General features: G+C 42.2%; 1 protein-coding gene across 1 annotated transcript in view; it reads right to left on the reverse strand.

The window, feature by feature from the left end:
• Nucleotides 1–2,346: 2,346 nt before the first annotated feature.
• CFH (complement factor H) overlaps nt 2,347–19,032 on the reverse strand; it is a gene marked incomplete at its 5' end in the record, with an annotated part of 37,641 nt that continues 20,955 nt past the window's right edge. Inside the window, 15 exons of the mRNA XM_082311521.1 lie at nt 2,347–2,985; nt 3,127–3,324; nt 3,640–3,840; nt 4,125–4,307; nt 5,624–5,800; nt 6,817–6,993; nt 7,662–7,838; nt 8,438–8,644; nt 10,154–10,333; nt 11,668–11,850; nt 13,222–13,407; nt 15,474–15,656; nt 17,003–17,176; nt 17,327–17,506; nt 18,588–18,764. Coding sequence (XP_082167647.1) covers nt 2,972–2,985; nt 3,127–3,324; nt 3,640–3,840; nt 4,125–4,307; nt 5,624–5,800; nt 6,817–6,993; nt 7,662–7,838; nt 8,438–8,644; nt 10,154–10,333; nt 11,668–11,850; nt 13,222–13,407; nt 15,474–15,656; nt 17,003–17,176; nt 17,327–17,506; nt 18,588–18,764 — 2,597 coding nt within the window. The 3' untranslated portion in view covers nt 2,347–2,971. The remainder of the gene's footprint in view (nt 2,986–3,126; nt 3,325–3,639; nt 3,841–4,124; nt 4,308–5,623; nt 5,801–6,816; nt 6,994–7,661; nt 7,839–8,437; nt 8,645–10,153; nt 10,334–11,667; nt 11,851–13,221; nt 13,408–15,473; nt 15,657–17,002; nt 17,177–17,326; nt 17,507–18,587; nt 18,765–19,032) is intronic.

Consider the following 19,032-nt stretch of genomic DNA (forward strand, 5'->3'; position numbering starts at 1 on the left):
TTGCCTCGATCTCCTGTACATTGATTTCTTTTCTGCTTCAGAGATGTTCAGAGACGTGAGGTACCTGATTAGTCAAGCCAGAGTCCTGATACATGTGTTTTCCTCTCCAGTGGCCTACCAATTTCTGGTTAACATAACCTGGAGATGCATGTGGAATGTTACCTGTTGGAAGCGACAGCTCTGCAGGCGAACTACAAGTGCTGCCCTTGCAGCCCGAAAAAAATTAGACATTGTGTCCCTGGGAGGTGAAGATTCCTTGTAATCTTATACTGAATTGGACACGGTGTCTCCAGGAGGCGGAGATCCCTTGCAATCACCTTGTACGTTGGTGGGACCTTCCTCCTCACAGTAACCCCTGCACCACAAATGTAACATTCCGTTCTCCCTGGGTTGGTGTACTCAAATTCCTAACAAATGGGGTGGCTATGCTCACCATGACTGCTCTTGTTATGAATACGCTTGGTCCCTCAAGCATTTTTTTTGTCCAATCCAGATAGTATAATTAATTGATGCATGAGAAATAAATCCCCTACCACATGAGGATACCCTCCTAATGAACTGTTCGCAGATGGTTAGCTGTAAATTGCTAATATGGGACCCCATAGAAACCGTATATCCCAGAACTGCGAACCTTTATTTGGGATATGTGCACTTGTTGGGGCTTTCCGGTAACAGGGTTTAAAGCTGGAGATCCCAGTGTGATAAAATGTGGAGTCACACTTACTCACAAGACAAAGTAGAATTTTGTGCGGGAAGGGGGAGTTGCAATAACCGAACCCTATGACCCATCAACATGCTCCACTGCTAAATATCCAGCCCCTCAGGGTACCTTCTGGGCATGTTGAGATGGGAAAATGTATTCACACCTGCATGTGCACAAAATGGCAGGTTTACACTGTACCGTCAGTGTTCCATCAGTGTGCCCCTCCAGAACATTTGACTTTAACAACCTTGAATATAACCAGAGGAAATGAAATGGTCAGACATCTCAAACTGCACCCAAGTGGGTAAGGGGGGGGTCCTAGCACCTGATTCCTATACCTAGGGAATGAAAGTGGCCCTTGCATTTGAGGCCTATTTCGCTCCAGGTGTACCCCTACAAAAACACCAGTTTGTATTAGAAAATTTGACCTGGCAAGTACACATTTTGAGTAACTGGACTGCTCATGCTCTTGGAGAACTAAATTTGCAGGTTCAACAGGTACCAAAGATGGCCTTACAGAACCGTCTAGCTCTGGGTATGCTATTAGTCAAAGAACAAGGTGTATGTGGAGTTCTGAACAGTACAGCTGGAGAATGCTGTGTTACCATACACAATGCCACAACCATGATGGAGGAAGCACATCGGAGGATGTAGGAAATCATGGCCAAGATGGGAGACCTGTTCCAGTCAACATTACTGAATGAATGGAGGGTGGATTGGAACTATCATCTCGTGGATCTCAACTCTGCCTAAAAACTTTGGACTTGCGGGATGGTGGGATTGGATAGTGGAAGCTCTAGAGATGCTTTTGTTAATATTAATTGGCCTAGCTATCAGCTTTGCTATAATAAGGTGCCTGATCAACCACTTATTCTCTTGTCTCTCTTCTTCAATACGATATGTTCAGATCACCACTGTTGAAGAGGACCTTGGAATGTTTTAGCCATGGGGTGGTGTAAGGGACAAGCCCCAAACAGCTGTACTGTGAGCCCGGACACCCTGAAAGAAGGTTCCAAGAGTTGAGAGAGGGTTAAGTCACGAGGAGGGGCCTAATGCCACTTCGCTTGATTGGACACTTCTTTTGATTTGATGGGTGTCTCAACCACTCCTGGAACTGGGATGAAAGAAAGTTCCAGAAGTCCAGGAACTGGGGCCAATAAGTAAGGGCACATGCGAGTGTATGGAGGATCTCTACAGTGAAAACCCCTGTTGGCAGGTCCAACACTAGATCCAGGATTGGCGATCTCTCTCCCTCTCTGTCTCTCCCCTCCCCCAAAGTCATCGAGTAACACAAGGCTTACCTTGATTTCCCATAAAGGCACATAGCTTAGGTAGATATAATAGTTACAAGGCCAATGTTTACATAATATTTGTTCTATAGAAATCTCCCATTAAGGTTGATGTTTATGTACGGACCTTCAGTGTTATTTCACCTTAATCCACACCAAGGGGATTTGCCAATCTAAGTCACTCCCCACTCCCCACGGGTAGGACATGACACACATCCAGGGTTGTGATTGATTTCCACAAGCCCAGACAGTTCTTCTTTGTCAGTGAAGTGCAGATGGAGCTGTGTGCTGCATAGATTTGCCCATCCAAGACCTGGACCAAGAAGTCATCCCACCTCCATCAAGAAACCCCAATTACTTGCAGCCCAACATCTTGCTCTTCCAGCAAATGTCAGGGAGGCTCAAGTCCTCCCCAAGAACTGTGTCTGTGATCTAGAGACTTCCTTGAGTCATTTAAAGGAGACTCCACTCACTTGCGCATCCTGATCAAGCGGTCAGGACACTCACCTCTGCCATGACCCCAGGGGAGTTTCCAGGCAAGCGCATGGAGAAGCAGCTAGGAGCAGACAAGGCCAAACACACTCTACTTGCTGATAATCAAATTACCTGCGGGCTTTAATTCTTGTCTCAGTATGCCACCAAAGCCAGCCTATTTCAGGACACAATTGTTAATAAAAATAACAGTGAGATCAATATAGAACAGATAAAATGTAAGCACAACCATTCAGATGGATAAAATGTAAACACATTTACAAAATGTAAATACATTTACAAAAATGGAAAGAATGTGGATAAAATGTAAACACAATCATCCAATAATAAAAAGAAAAAAAATGCACAAATTCCAAGACAGAACATTGGCTAAGCTGCAAACAAAGCACAACAAAACGGGAAACACCAGGAAAAATTGAGCTCAAATCACTGGGTCTGTTGAGGCATCTTTCATTTCCACAGCTGGGCTCCTTCATGTCATTTCCAATTAGCCAAAAATCCCTGCAGCATAAAGAGAAAAAAAGGGAAAAGGCATGAAGACCAAGCCTGACATGCCACACTGTTTCCTCAGAGCAGCGGACAGGCAATTTCAGAAAAGCTGCCTCCTACAGCCCCCCCGGGTCCTCGGTGCCACGCACTTACGTTCACATGTAGGATACTTAATGATTCCATCCAGGCACTCTGCTCTAAATGCCTCACGGTGTGAAACTCTTTGGTAAAGCCATTTGCATTCAAAGAAGATAAAATCCCCAGAGCGATAGGTGGAAGTGCTTGACCGTCTTGATGACTGTAGTTGAATATTGTTTGTTTCCATCCTCCTCTCATGCACTGTACAGTTCTCTGCAAAAAGCGCTTTCATTATTTGCCTGTAGACCTCACGCTGAACAAGTGATGCTCTGAAACTGTTAGTACCAGCTGAGAGCCCCCGAGAGCCCTTTCCCCAGCAGTCTTTCCAGCTCAGGTAGGCCGGTCAACGGCTTCTTGGGGGCACTGTCCCTCACCGCCTGCAGCTTACGGGATGCTCCCACACCCTGGTGCCCAGCTACTACCTCTCCAGGCACTTCCCCAGGAAAGCTAAGGGCCTTCCCCTCGGCTTCAGCACTAAAAATGCAACAACACAGTGGCTAAGCTGTGGCGGGAGTAGAGATGACTTACTTCCTGGCTTGCACCATGGATATTCTAAGGTCCCCTCCACACACTGTGCTCTGAATGGGGAAGATCCTGGGGCCTGCGAATATCCTCTTTTACACCGAAATTCAATAAAGTCACCCGATCTGGAATACAGCTTATTTCTTGCAAGCCATTTCAGCTCAATATTGTTTCTCGCCATGTCTTCTTCAGATGCTGTACAGGCCACTTGAAAAAGGCAAGAGAAGAGCGTCATCACTTCATACAGATGCACCACAGGCAACGTTGTTCTCCCTAGAGCCTACAGAAGTTCTTTGCATCACAAAACGCTTCCAGCTAAGGTCAAGAAGAAACTCCTTCTGGACAAAAGGAGGACTCGTTGTTGTTCTGCCCTGCCAGCATCACAGCCCCAGCACAAGTGCTGCTGCACAAGTGACGCCCTCAGGATCTGAGAAAAAGACAACGGGAGCAATCACACGGCCTTTGGCCACTCAGCATGTGCTTCCACCTACCTAGGCAAACTGGGGGGGTTGTCCACTGCCCATCAGCACAGGTGATATACTGAGATCCTTCCAGGACGTAGAGACTTGGGCATTTGTATTCCAGAGTTGTACCTTGTGGATATTCTTGCATGGGGAAGGAAAGAAGGTCCCCGTTTTCAATAACTGGAGGCGGGCCACATTTGCCACCTTTCCCTGGAAGAAAATTCCCAATCAGAGGGAAAGCCATGCGAGTTTAATTGCAACGGGGGCCTGAGCACAAATACTACCGGACAGTACGTTGGCACTGCTCTGAGAGACCTGGAGGAAAGCAGAGAGAAAACCAAATACCCGACAGGTGAAAAAGAGCAAGAGTTTCTCATTTCTCCAGTGCCGGGACTCCCAGCTACCAGGTCACCCCGTTTGCCCACGGCTGAAGTGCCTGCAGCTGTCTGCAGGACTCCCTCTTGTCCTGCGTAATGGTGTAGCGTTTGGCACAGCTCTTTCTGCAGAAGAGCCTGACAGCCACCTCCTCCCTGTACTGCCTGAGCAGCGAGGAAAGTGGATCCAATTGCAAACACTAAGGATTGTCACTGAACTGCACCACTGCAATCACTCATGGGATAGCCCCTGGGCTCCGTGGGCCCCTTACGGCCACTTGGGAGCTCACCCGTGTCAGTCCTGATGCACTGTAGCACTTTTATACCTATTCAAGCACTGTTGCACTTTTATACCTATTCAAGCACCACACTGCTGCCAAGTCCGGCCTTCCAACGGACCTGGCACTGGGAAATCTTCAGAGAAGACCCAGATCCCTTGGTACCAGCAGTGACACTCTCTGCACTTGGCACTGTGTTCGGGAGCCACAATATGGAGCCTGGTCTGAATCCATCTGCTGGTTTTGCAGCCCTTTCAGCTCCCAGCTGGGTGCTGTTTGAGTCAAATGCTGCTGCATTGGTTCAGGTGCTGAAAATGTCTGTATGATGTCTAAGGAAAACAAATGAGATTATTCAGTGCGCTCATGAAATCCTAGGAGGCACCAACACGGTACCTAGGGACTGGCTCACACATCAAATTCTACCCTCAGCTGATTTAACGGTTGATTCGACTCCACGGCATTCAATATAGCAATGCATCAGCTGCATAATCTGGATGTCACCCAGCAGGGAAGCTGTGGGCTCTGTTCTCCAACGTAGATGGCAAAATGTCTCACTCTCTTCTCATCAGGCAGGCACAGAAAGTAGACTCGCAGAAGTCCAAGGGTGGTGGCTCAAAATTAGACCTGGCCAGCAACCGCTCTCAGCCTCAGGGTGGTTTTCCAGATGGGGCCGTCTCGAGTGAAGCCACCTGGGTCACTCAGCTGCTAAACTCACCTGAATAGACACCTGGGAAAATGGCTTTTTCCTGAGTGTGCCAGATACACTGCACTTGTGCACAGTAATGAGACTGAAATTTGCAGAAGTAAACGCCACTGAGTCAGCTTCGTGACAGTCTCACTGACAGGCGACTGTATGAAGAGAGAGAGAAATTACCTTTGCACTTTGGCAGCTCTGTCCAGACCCCGTTCTGACATGCTACGGTGGAAGCCCCAGTCATCTCAAAACCTCGCCAGCACTGATAGCGAGCACTCTCCCCAGGCAAATACCTTGACTTCTTAACACCTTGAACTTTACCACCAGCAATTTCTGGAGGAGGTTCACACGTCGCATCTGAAAAGAGACACTGCTGCAGTCACGGTTGCAGTCGTTGGGGTTTTCCCCTACACAACCGAGAGTTAAAGGAATCAACCTTGTTACAATTTCTGTCCAGATTTTCTGCCTCAGGTGGGTCACAGCTTCAAGAGTTCACCCTGGAGAAAGCGATGAGGTGTGACAGTGGCAGCAGAACACTTTCTGGGACTCTCAGGAGATGGCAGGGTCACCGAGAGCTTCTAGAAAAAGCCAGCGTTTCTGTAGCTACACCTTACGGCACAAGAAGCCACAGCAGCCTTCCTGCATGCCCATGTCCCTCTCCCCAGGGAGCCGTGGCATTCCTGGAAATCCCAGGGGGAGCAGCCAAGCTGGTGCTACGCTGAACCGCAGACCTCTGGAGGACCAGCAGTGCTGGAGGAGCTCGTCAGCCTGCACTGCTCAGGGGCAGGTAGGCACAGTCAGCTCCACGGAGCTTTGTGAAAGCCAAGTAGCACTTGTTCACCCTGCAGCCACAGATTTGGGCAGGGGGACAGGAGCACAGCTCCTGACAGTTCCTCGACATGGGAACGCTCTTCCCACTTCCATAGCCCTAGCAGATCTTACGTGGTTTAGATCTGACTCTCTGCTAGGCTCTGTATCAGTCAGAGTGGAGCCCTGGAGAGGAACAGCCGTTTCTCTCCCCTACTGCTTCTTCCATTCAGATACTCCCTGCCAGGTTTGAACAGAACAGAGGAGCCCTTACATGTCCTTCTACTGAAGGTTGCTGAAATGGCCGACTCTGGGGAAATACCAGTATCAGACCGGAGAACGTCAGAGCAGCACATTTTAGGCCCTGCTTCTTCAAGACGTTTTTGACGTTGATGAAAATACCCCCAGTATGTCAAGAAGCATCAAGCTCAATTAAAGTGCTGTGCAAGGAAGCAATAGCAAGTAGAAAGCTGGGGTCCACAAAGAAAGCAGAAGTCAAGTCTTTAGAGTGGTAAACAAACAGTCCCCTCTATGCTAACAGGCAAGATAAGAGCATGGATTCCTACCTTTGCAAGTTGGTGCTTGTGACCATTCTCCATTTGTACAAGTGGCATGATTTCCACCCATCATTTGAAAATTGCTTTCACATTCATACTGCACTCTGGCACCGGGCTGATACCTCTCCTGTTGAGTGCTTATAATATAAGCATTGGGAATTTCAGGTGCGGCTCCACAGCTAACATCTGAAAAGAGAGGGGCATTTAAGAACAGTGGTGCAGCAATATGACAATCACAGAATATTGCATTTCAGAGCACCATTATGCCTGACAAGCGAAAATGGTTTGTGTAATGCAGATCATTTTCTACAGGTAGAAAAGGAAGATAGTATGGTCTTTATTCTGCAACGCTACACCAGACGCCATTATTTTTGCCTAGAGTGACTAAAAAGAGAAAAGGAGTTGCAGAGATCAGCCCAAGGTGCAGATTGGTGCTGTAGAGCATTGTGTGCCAAAGGGCTGGAAAGTGAAGTGATTTCTTTACGATTTGCAGGCAACTTTCAGAAACTGACATCCTTAGAGATGTGAAAATAAGATACGTTACCCTAGCAGTTATGTCCTTCTTTGCAGCCAGCATCCCTTCCTCCAGAACCCTCTGCCTGCTTGATTTCGGCAGAGAGCTAAGCTTCAGCTACTAGCTTCGGCCCACAGGGGAAACAATTTCTCTGCTGATCTGCCCTGCTGCTTCTTTCTCAAGAGCCACCAAATTAGGTGTCGTGGCAGCCCATGCAAAGCAAGTCACCTCTTGGCTCTATTGGCCTGACTCACCTGCATGCCTGACTTGACATCATTTCAATTAACAACATGAAAGACTAAGAAGGATCACAGACGACTTTGAGAAGCAGAACCTATACCTTCGCAGAAGGGCGGTGCTGTCCAATTGCCTTCTCTGCAAATAATCTCGGGGAGACCAACAGTCAGGAACCCTGCATCACACTGGTAGCGAATTGTTTCACCAGGCTCATAAGTTTCCTTCTTTCTGCCTTCAATTTGAGCATTGGCAACTTTTGGAATGCTTCCACATTGCAGTTCTGAAAAGATACACAAAGCTGATGCTTGTGCTAATGTGATACCCATAGAATGAGTTTCCACCAAACAGATGCTTTAGAGAGCTTTTTCTAACATCAGCATAGTCATGCGCTGACAGTGGATTTTATAGAAAAGGTAGCGTACAGAAGATTGAATAAGTCATTCCCCTAAATAGGCATGGACTGCAGTCACTGAAATATTTTGATCCTGTTTCTAACCAGGCCAGAAAATTTTAATAGGGGCTTCTGTCCCTTACTATACCAAAGTGGTTTCCATCACTGGAGCACCAAAGCAACTCCTAGCCACTAGTGGACTCTGTAAAAAACAGATCCTTGGATTACGAGGCGGCACCCAGGACTCACCTGGCAGAGACAGGAACTGAACAAAGATTGCAAGAATACAAAGGAATGTTTTAAAACTGAACTGCATTCAAAAAGTCAGCCTTGCGTCCAACTAGGATTGCTCTGAAGACATCCACGAGGGATGACAGGATTCCACAGCAAAATATGGAGTTACTGGCTCTTACTAGTCAACATTCAGTTTAAAATTCTTTCAACTTCATTGCTAAATGCACTTCAAAAAAAGTATTTTTTTGTATTACCCAAGCATGTAGGAGCTGCAGTCCAGTTTCCCATAGAACAAGTTATCTCTGATGGTCCATCTAACATGTATCCAGAACGAGAAACATACTTCAATCTAGCACCAGCCAGATACATTGTTTTCCCTTCTTTTATAATTTTTAAATTTTCATTTTCCAGCCTGGGAACATCAGCACATTCTATAGGTTGTGGTGGCAAACATGGTCTTTCTATAAAATACAGAAAACACAGATAAATAAGAATGCAAGACAATTAATATTCCAATGACATATGACATCTAAAACTGAAAAGAAAAAAAATATAATGCTGCACACATAAATTAAACAGCCTGAAAGGAAATATCTAAGATGCACAACCCAAAACTTCTCTCTCCTTTCCCTCCTACATGGGGTTTCTCTCTTTTCCTTTGAACGAAATGAAAACCATTTTCCAGGTCATACCAAGGAGATACAGTTACAGCTTAGTATCAAGAACAGGGAAAATTTCATAGGCAGAGAAACAGAAGAGACATTATCTTGTTTTGGGATACTGAGGGTGAGTTTCTGGAATGCTAGCTGTTCAATTTTTCCACCATTAATAAAGTTGTACCAATATCCTGAGGAGTTTTGTGATGGCATGATGAAAATGAAAAAGAGAACAGAACTTACAAAGTATTATAATATACTTCCTGATACACACAAGGAATTAAACCTCTATGAAGCCCTCCTGAGTCAGGGCTGTCCCAATGCCGCCTTCTCCTATACTACTGTAGAGTGGGTGGACTTAAATTATATTTTATATGCATTTTTAGTTATTAGTAATTTAGGTTTTATTAGTTGACACATCAAGTTGAAAGCACATGTTTGCACTGAATTCCACAATACAAAAGATCTAATTACAGTCAAAGTTCCTGTTCAGTAACTGGGACTGGGAATTTTATTTCAGTAAAAGTTGTTTTATGAACAGCTCAAACATTTTCTGGTTATTCTTCTCTATGTTTGCCATTTATCAGCAGAAATGGAGACTGACAGGCAATGCAAAAGAAGAGAAACCATGTGACATCAGAATTTTGCAGCTTAAAAATACAGACGTGGTTGGCACGTTGTGCACATCAGTCACCAGCTGGCACCTCATTTGTCCTGTGCTCATCTATTTCCTAGTCATTTCTGAAAATACTTTATTCTACTGCTTAGTGAACTTCTGCTTACAAGATATCACCTGCATCACTAATATTTTAACAATTGGATTATTGATTGCTCAGCATTTCTTAGTATAGATGGCCTGAGTTATGTCATATCATCTACACTCCTATTACAGGAAGAAGCCACAAAAAGAAAAGGAGGAAAATCAAGAAGGAATAACAATGAAAAAACCCAAAGACTGCTACTACTACAACTAAATAATCAATAATACTGATTTTTTCACCAGGATACTATTAAAGACCCCTAGTCAAAACTGAGACTCCATTCTAACAAACAAGTAAACACACAGCTCCTGGTGGACGACCTGAAAGTTTTATATGCCATCTTAGATAAGTCTGTATAAATAAAAATACTTACTTTCCAGCAGTTGCTTAACTGCACTTTCTTTAGCAACTTAAGTTCTATTGCTTTTCTGCAGTTACCTGTTCATGGTAATCTTAACATAAATAATATCATCCTCCCACTAATGATGACTGTAAATGCATAACACATAAATTCATAATAAAATAAATAGAAAAAAAATATGCCACTACTGACCCACACAGTGAGGTGGTGATTGCCATTTCCCTTCTATACATGTTATTTCATTTGCACCGATGAGCTGGAAACTCTTCAGACATGAAAAAGCTATTTTACTCCCATTCTTGTAATTTCTTCCAACTGTTATCTGTTGAGCACCAGGCACCTGAGGTGGAAGTGGGCATGTACTCTTCTCAGCTAAGGACACATACTCATGTTATAATAGAACACAAGATAAAGTGTAACAGTTCATCACAAATTGCAACACAAACAACCAAGAAAACACTGGCATTAGATAATTCTTCAGTAGCTATCTCAAGCTTTAATTAATATCATGGTCATTTCGTTCTGCTTCAGAAGCACCAGAGCTGCCTTCAGATGCTCATATGCTTTCACACTCATAGAAAAGACAGTCACAGTTGCCTACACCAATCTAAGGTGGAGCTTCTTGTAGTCCCTCCTTTCCCTTACATACAGCTGCACACTCTTAATGTGTTTTCGCCATTCCTCCCTCTATGGTGAACTACTTTAGGAAAACCGTACCAGCTTCTGGGGTTCTTGTTTTGTTTTGTTGTTGTTTTTTTCTTCAGATTGAGCTCATGACAGAGCTAAGTGAGAATCACAAAAGGAAAGAAAGAAATAAACTTCAGTTTTGCCACTCAAGGAATGAAGGGCTGCTCCTGCCAAAGGAAAGAAAAAGGGAGGGAATGAGGTAGATTTAAGGAAGGAGCAGACCTCAAGAGCTCAGTGTATTGCTTCCAGTGGTTCCAGAAAACTGGGAAGGTAGGGACACTTGGTTTTGAAAGGGAATGCTCCCTCAAGTGATTGTCACTCTGTGTACTTCTCCCACTTCCATGCATCATTTCTCATGAATCTGGCATAACCAAAGCAGGCAATGAGGTGATTATTGTTTTATAATCATGCCTTCTACAGGCAATATCCTGCTTTGCTATACATAAAGGCAGTTTTGCAGGCATCCAGCCTTTGGTATGCATTAGATAAGGGCAGTCGCTCCTAGGTCTGTGCTTTTGAGTTGCCCAACTCAGCTTTATTTCTTGGTGTTTCACTAGGAAGCAATTGGAAAAAATAGAAGGAAGAAAAAAGAAAAATCAGGAATAGAAAGGCTTTGAATGTTTACAGGAAATAAAGGAAATTTGTCTGGAGCTTTAGCTAAGTCCTACTCTCATTTGCACCAGAGTAAAGCCCTTTTGAAGAACCGAGCTTAAATTTATCAATCATTGCATCTTTCCACACATCAGAAGTGACAGTGACAACTGTTCCAATTGTCAGAGTAGAGATTATTAAGACGACTGCCTCACTAAAATAGTGTGTATCTAAACCTAGTTAACTGTTCAAATGATTCCCATAATTATTCATGACTATCCTTTAGCATATAAGCAAGTAAGCATATATATAAGCATGTAAGCATTTCTATTTCAGACCAGTGACACACCAATGCTAAGAAGCTTTAATAATGAGCATTTATCATTCCTACATAAAAAGAAGAAATTGTATGCAATCTAAAAACTTACTTGTACATTCAATCTCTGGTAACCATTTTCCAGACACACAAGTTGCCTGTTTAATAGTTTTGTCAGCTGATGTACATGTATAATGTATAACTCCATGGAACCCAGTCACCTTTTTTTGCTTGGAAAGATGATCATTGTCCACAAGTTTAACACCCATTGGAGGTATGCACTGAGGAGACGGATCTGAAAAAAATCAACAAAAAGAGCTAAAAAATAGGTTCAGCTCAGATAATACATACATACGCATTCACCAATGACGAAGTCATCAGTTTCCTAACACGTGTCCATGTGAAAGTGGTTTTTTATTTACTCTCGTTTGAAGTAACTCCTAAGATTCCTAGATTACAGAAAGATTTTTTTGTTCCAGCTGTCTAAAGCAGAGACTGTTCCCACTCACAAAGCAATTATTTTTATGTTGACAGGATCCCTTCTGCTGAGTGCAGTAAATAATACAAAAACTAAGCATTCTTTTCCTCCCTAAAACTATAAAAAGGTAGCAAGATGAGCAAGAAGAGAAACATTATTTTGCTTGTAGAAACAGGAGCATAAAGGAAGTACTACTCCACACTGAATATGTATCAGGTATCAATCTCCTGCGGAAGTGTATGTAAGTCATAACCAGGTCTTGTCTCCTTGGCTGGTGATTCTGAGAGTCAACACAAGCTGCTTGTGAAAGCTAAGCAGACTCTGTTTTGTGCCAGACTCCGTTCTCAGCATAATTGTAAATAAAGGTACAGTGTACGCAAATCACTGATGAATATAAAATCACTGCTGAAGAAAGGGGGAACCAAGAACTGGATATATCAGAAACTGTATTCTGTTAAAGATAAATGAAGTGCTGGAGTAATTTATCCCAGACAAGACTCCTTGTCCAGTATCGCTTTTTTCTGAAATTACTGACTCCAATGTAATTTTTTTTCTTTTTCTTAGGAAAAGGCTTTGTTTTCTATATTTTTAAAAGACATTACTTTCATTCAATTTATGCACTGCAAAACTCAATGGGAAGATGAGAAAAAAGAGAAAACTACTGATCAGAAATGAAAAGGACTAATCCACATAAAAATGATGAGGATGGGATAAGTCTAGCACATTGTGCCTATTAATTATTTTTAATTCCCAGTAGGATTTTAAAAAAGTGAAGTAGTATATAGAAACATAAAACTACCAGTACTTAAAACAACAGGCATGCTACTTTATTGCAGGTATGTCCCAAGGTTTCTGAAGGGTTGTTACCAGGGAGGAACACCGGAAAATGGGTAAAAGCCACCATACACCAAAGATGTACCCCCATACTTCATTTTACCTGCTACGCAAGTGTCTGTTTCCTTCCCCAAACCTACTCAGAGTGCTTACAAAGTTGTAGGTGCAGAGTCTTTCTAGGATGAAGGACATGTTCACATTTAAAAGAGGAGTAAATAAAAAAAACTTAGTGGACATGCATGAAACTATAGAATCTCTGGCTACATATTGATTGCTGAAGTCCTTGAAATTTTGAATAGAACTACGTTACATTCACATCTGAAATATTATGGAAATATTATGGAAATAGATTACCGGCACAAAGAGGCAAAGGCTTCCATTCCCCACTAAGACATTTTATTTTCATTTCCTTAGAATTGTCAGAGCCTTGTTGACATCCACAAATTACTTCATCACCATGTGAAAACTGGGTCTGGTCTTCCTGATGAAGAACAACAACATTTGGAATAGAGGAAGGCGATCCACATGGCATTTTGTTTTCTGTTGAGAAGAGCAGAAGCATTCCACAATAATATTGGAGTCATATATGAATAGCTGAAAGAACTTAAATAAAAGTAACTGCATTTGCATTTGGTGAGTCAAACTTACTCCCATTAATTGTGGCACCTAAACTTCAACACAGCTGGAGTATGCACATGTTTTAGCCGGTTTACGAAATCCCTCTCCTGTCTTTTCGCTTCCTTTTCCATCACTGTGGTAACTCCACAGCATGCTCCACAAGTAGTTTCAGCTAACATTAATTTTCCCAAACTGTTTTTCATTGGCACATAAACTCTAAACTGCAAGAAAACCTTGAATTAATCCAACTCATCTGGATCCCTGAGTGGGATCAATCCAGCTCACCTGGATCCCTGATTCTGATCAGTCAAAATTATATTTGATTATACACCTACACATTTGTAATGTGTACTTTCAAATAGTATTATTACAAGAACTGAAAACCACCGTAACATCACTTAGAGGGCTGCAGCGCTGTCACATCTGTGTGATAACAGCAGTTCCTGCTTTGGGCTGTCACTGTTGCAGTGGTAGTGACAGCAAAGGGTAACAGCTTGCCCACATGAGTGCAGCGTGTAAGCAGTTTTTTTGATGGAGGAAAAAGGCATGTAAGGGGAATAACGGCATATGGCCTGTTCTTAACGTGGGAGAGGGAAGACCCATGTAAACTCAAAAATTGAATTTGAACAACCCTGCACTCATGTTTGGACCACTCTTCTTTCAAGCCTGTGCACTGAAAATATTCTCACTGGATCAGGGATTGAAAAGATGCAAGCTCTACACTGTACTTCTCTAAACCATCAGTTCTACTCATGGAAGACATGTCAGAATGTATATGTGCGCGGACAGAGTAAACCAGTCCATAAAGACCCACCATTTATTGGTTCTGCTCGTAGATGATCCTGCGCCATAAGAACGCCCCAAATTATTTTCTGTATTTACATATTTTCAGCTTGAATATTGAATTCTACTTCAGTTCTGAGACACTGTCTTATCAAACAAATATTAGTTTTGCACAAGTATTTTTTAACTCTTGTCATTGACATTCATACTCTCAGGTTTGAGGTACATTACCTAATGACATGCACAGAACGTGGGTGCTTTTGCTTAGGTAGGAGACTTGACTGCAGAACTATTCACCATTTCAATATCAGGGCTGTAAAAAACTGTTGGACATGTCTGACTCTAGCCTAGGGAAGACGGCGACATACATAATGCATTCATAGTCATCGTGTTTCTAGCCCTGTGCCCCGGTAACATACAGTATTGCCATTGCTATAAAGAGGCCACAGAGTTTGTACCAAGCTTGCAAGGCCTCAGGATGGAGGCTTATCATGCTTACTTTGTCAGAACCTGTCCTGACCTGCCTGGAGGCTTGGTTTTGCTTGGTTTTACTTGGTTTAGCTGTAACAGCAATTTTTCTAGTGACCAGGCTATAGCTATTTATTTTACTTTTGGATACCTCTGTATGGCACAACCATAGTTTTATATACATAGTAGTAACAAGTTTTTAGTCTCTGTAGAGTGAGTAATTGTGACTCTAATATAATGATGCAGGTGAATACAGGGCTGGTAGGATAACAGGGTCCTTGAGAAGTGGGGACAAAGGTTGGGTGTGGCAGAGTAGAGGCAGGGGATGGTAAGAGACAGGGCATAGCCTGGCACCCCAAGGCTATGAATAGGTCACAAAAGGCCAGCTTAGACCTGGAGCTGATCAAAACTGGTTTTAGGGGTTATACAAAGAACAAAGAACAAGTATCTAACATATTTAAAACACACTTAACATATCTAATTCACAACTTGTACACCAGTGAAAAAAGGGCAAGGCATAAAAGCATGGTAGCAAACCTAAAAATTACCCCAAGCAGATCCTGTAAGGAGGAAGAGGAAATCATCAGCATCAATATCTTATTCCTCCCAGTGAGTGACTTGAGATATTGATAATATGCTGCAACTTCCCTCCAAAACACACCAGACTGAAGCCATTGACTTTAGGACCCAAAGGGGTGGTGGAAGGGTGAGCATAACACCAGAAAAATATAGATTACCAATGCAAGAGGGAGGAGATGACCATTGTCCATCAACACATTCTATTTCCTTTGATCCAACCAATTTAAAGTCAATGTTGCATTCATATAGCTTTCTGTCCCCATGACGATACTGTTCCACAAAGCCACCAGCAATACTTCCATTGGTAATCTCAGGTGGAGGTCCACAGCCTCTGACATTCACTGAAATGAAGAGATCAAATCTATGCTCTGAACTCAGTACTTTTAGCACAGTTATATGTTAAATGCAACACAAAATAAATTGTATTTGTTGTTTAAAGCTAAGAAAAATCAGTAGAACAAGTTAAACAAGTCACTGGTTTATGCCTTTCAATATCTGGATTTGTTTTGGGCTGGAGATCACAAACAGATATGTATGACCCTGGCTAACTCTTCTCTCTTACTTCCACATAATGTCAATTTCCTGCTATGATAAAAGAACTGGTTGATAAAACCAACCTAGTTTTAAGAGAAAAAAAAGTGTTACATGGATGTCAACTTCAGTATTCTTTAAAAAAAAAAGTGAAAATTCTGCAAGTAATAATAACCTATGTTATAAAAATCACCCAGCACGTGATACACACTGTATATTAAAGGAATTCACTTCTGATGGAGTGAATGGAACTCCTGTTAAGGGAGCTTAAAATGTTCCTGAGCTAGAGAGCCAACTACATGAAATATATTTGTTTCTAAATGCAAAAGCAAGTGAGCAAAAAGAAGGATGAGAGCATGGAAGACAACAAGGAAATTGACTGAGTGGGAAGGAAGGGAGATGAGAAATATGAGATCCCTTCATCCTCTCAAGCTGCCTCATGAAAGGGCATAGCACCAGCGAAATATACTCTTTTCAGATGCCACCAAGTTGTGCTCTGTCTTAAAAAGGATGAGAAGAATAGGGGCATATATCTTCTCTTCTGCATGAGTTTGTTCATCCTAGCAGATGAAGCTGAGTAATTTCATAGAGAAAACCCTTCACTGAGTTTCTTTTGCCTAGGTCCAGCTCTGTGTCATCTCCAAACCATTTTTTTTCTTCAATAGCATGTAATCAGAAACAGAAAATAGGGTACAATATCTGATGGGTATCAACATTAGGCAGTGGCAAAACTTAGAACATTTAGGATACAGCAAGAGAGGACATTACTCAAACTAATCACTCCTGGCTGCCATATTGCACATTATTTATGCCTTTTTGAATAATAAATAAGTTTTCATACATTACAGTCAATAACCCTAGTGAAATTCTGTGCAAGCCACTTACCAGCTCACTTTCAGTTATTGCAGAACTCCAATTGGCATAACTAAAGCTAACAGAAAGTTCAACACTGAAAGTTCAACTATTCAGAATCTTTCACATAAAATAGCAAAACACTATGAAATGATCTGAAGAGGATGAGTTCCTGCCCTTTCAGAGATGAAGCTGGGATAATTGTTCTTGGGAGCAAGACTGGCTTATATAAGGTGTCCACAGAAGTCTTCAGGACCCAGGCATTTTCATATATTTCCTACTACAATAAAGTAAGAAGAATTACCTTTACACACTGGTGGTGATGGAAACCATCCAAAGTAATAGCACTGAGAAGAGGCAGGTCCCACTCTCAAGTAATTGTTTGCACAGGTAAATTTCACAACGTTTCCATTGCAGTATTTACCCTCCTTGGGAGAAACATCTCCATTGAGCAATGTCAGCATTTCACATTCTATTGCTACAAAGACAAAATATTATAACATATAGTGTACAGCCTATAAAAAGTACAGGTAATACTAATGATTACAACAAAAACAAAGCCTTAAAGAAAAAAGCTTCACAAAATGTATACAGAATTACACTGATCAGCAAACACAACAATATTCACCAAGACACTGGGGCGTTGGACTCCATTCACCATTTATGCCACACCTTGCGGTACCAGTTGGCATGTTATTTGCAGTTTTATATCCCTCCAAACATGCATATTCAATTGTATCTTCAGGCATGAACATAGTTTTACTTGTGTGGTAATTCAAAATGTCCAAATGAGGTATTCTACATGATTCTGTAGAATAAAACAAAGTTAGTGCATTTTGTGATCCAGAAACACTGTCCTTTGGAAACTGTCATTTCTGCAGGTGTTTTAGCGTGTGCTCGTCTACTGAACTACAGCATTTGAAACGTTAAAAATTCTACATTGCCAAAATATGAATGCAGAATATCGTATGTAACATATTCACATAACATCTATTGCATTAATCTTCAGAAATATTTGTACAGAAGTAATATCTAGCATAAATATTTCTTCCTTAGATTCAATTCCTTTCCTTCTACTACATATTATTATTATTGGTGTCAGAGCAAACAGTTTGTACTCCTGTTCCCCATGGTCATTTGTGAGGGAGGTCAGAAAAAAGCTGCAAAATCCTAGGTGAAGGCAGTCTGAAATAAAAGGACAAGATAAAACATCAGGTAAAGCCTCAGTATCGTAACACTGGAAGATGATTAAATCTCTTCTTTTACTATCCTACACCCCTGTTCAGGTGAGGAAGGAACTCCTAAGGGGAAAAAGGCAACAACAGTAGGGAGGTACTTTCAGGAAAAAGCACTCTGGTGTTTTTCACAAATGTACTTTTCAACACCAGGGCAGACATACGCATAGTGCTTTTTACGCATAGTGATACATCTTTCCAAATAATGAATCCCATTTTTCTCTAGTTTGGTCATATTTAAAGAAAGTTCTTGGCAGAATCCCTTGGTTCACAGGCATTTCTTCATAAATCTTCCCTCACAAGTGTGAAAGGCAGGAGAATTGGGAGTAAATTTGGGCATATGTACCTTGTATCAGGTAAGAATCCCTGGAGAGGTCAGTGATTACCATCTACTTCATGCTAGAGGTCCAAAAAGATAGCTCATGTAGAAGACAGTAGATATTTTCCCACCTTACTTAGTTCCTTTATGTTTTCTCTCTCTATTTCTTGGAGCCCCAGAAAGGTTAATCTCTGGAGGATCAGTCCTCTATTTGAGCCTCCCTCTGCCCAGTAAGAAAACTCTATCAATCTAGATGACAAAAATCTGAGTATACAGGACATCATGTCTGCACCAGTGACAATGATAGGGAGCTCTGAAGCCTTTATGCTACTCACTGATGCACTTTGGAGGTGGAGTCCAGCCATTCTCTTGACATTGTGTCCCTCCTGTTTCTTCTCCTTCTGGAGTTACAAAGCCAGTATGACAACTATAGGTGACGTTCTCCTGTAAACGAAATGTTTTCTTTCCCGAGGTGAAATAACCATTTTCAAAATGGATATTCTGGCATCTTTCTGAAAGAGAGAGACAGAATTTCTTCCAAGTAAAACACTGCTAAACTACATGCTTATAATACACAGAAGAAGGAGGACAAATGGGGTCCCTTCCAACTTGCGATATTCTGATTCTAGTATTCTATGAAACAGAAGTAGGAAATAGAACATTTTTAAGAGTACGTGAATTTTTGCTTCTGCATTGAGCTCTCTTCCTGGGGGACAACTGGAAAGTGAAAAGTCAAAGTTCACAGTTACCAATTCGTGCAGCACAAACAGGGATGGGCAG

Source organism: Platalea leucorodia (genome assembly GCF_965183815.1).
Source record: "Platalea leucorodia genome assembly, chromosome: 5".
NCBI classification, from domain to species: Eukaryota; Metazoa; Chordata; class Aves; order Pelecaniformes; family Threskiornithidae; genus Platalea; species Platalea leucorodia.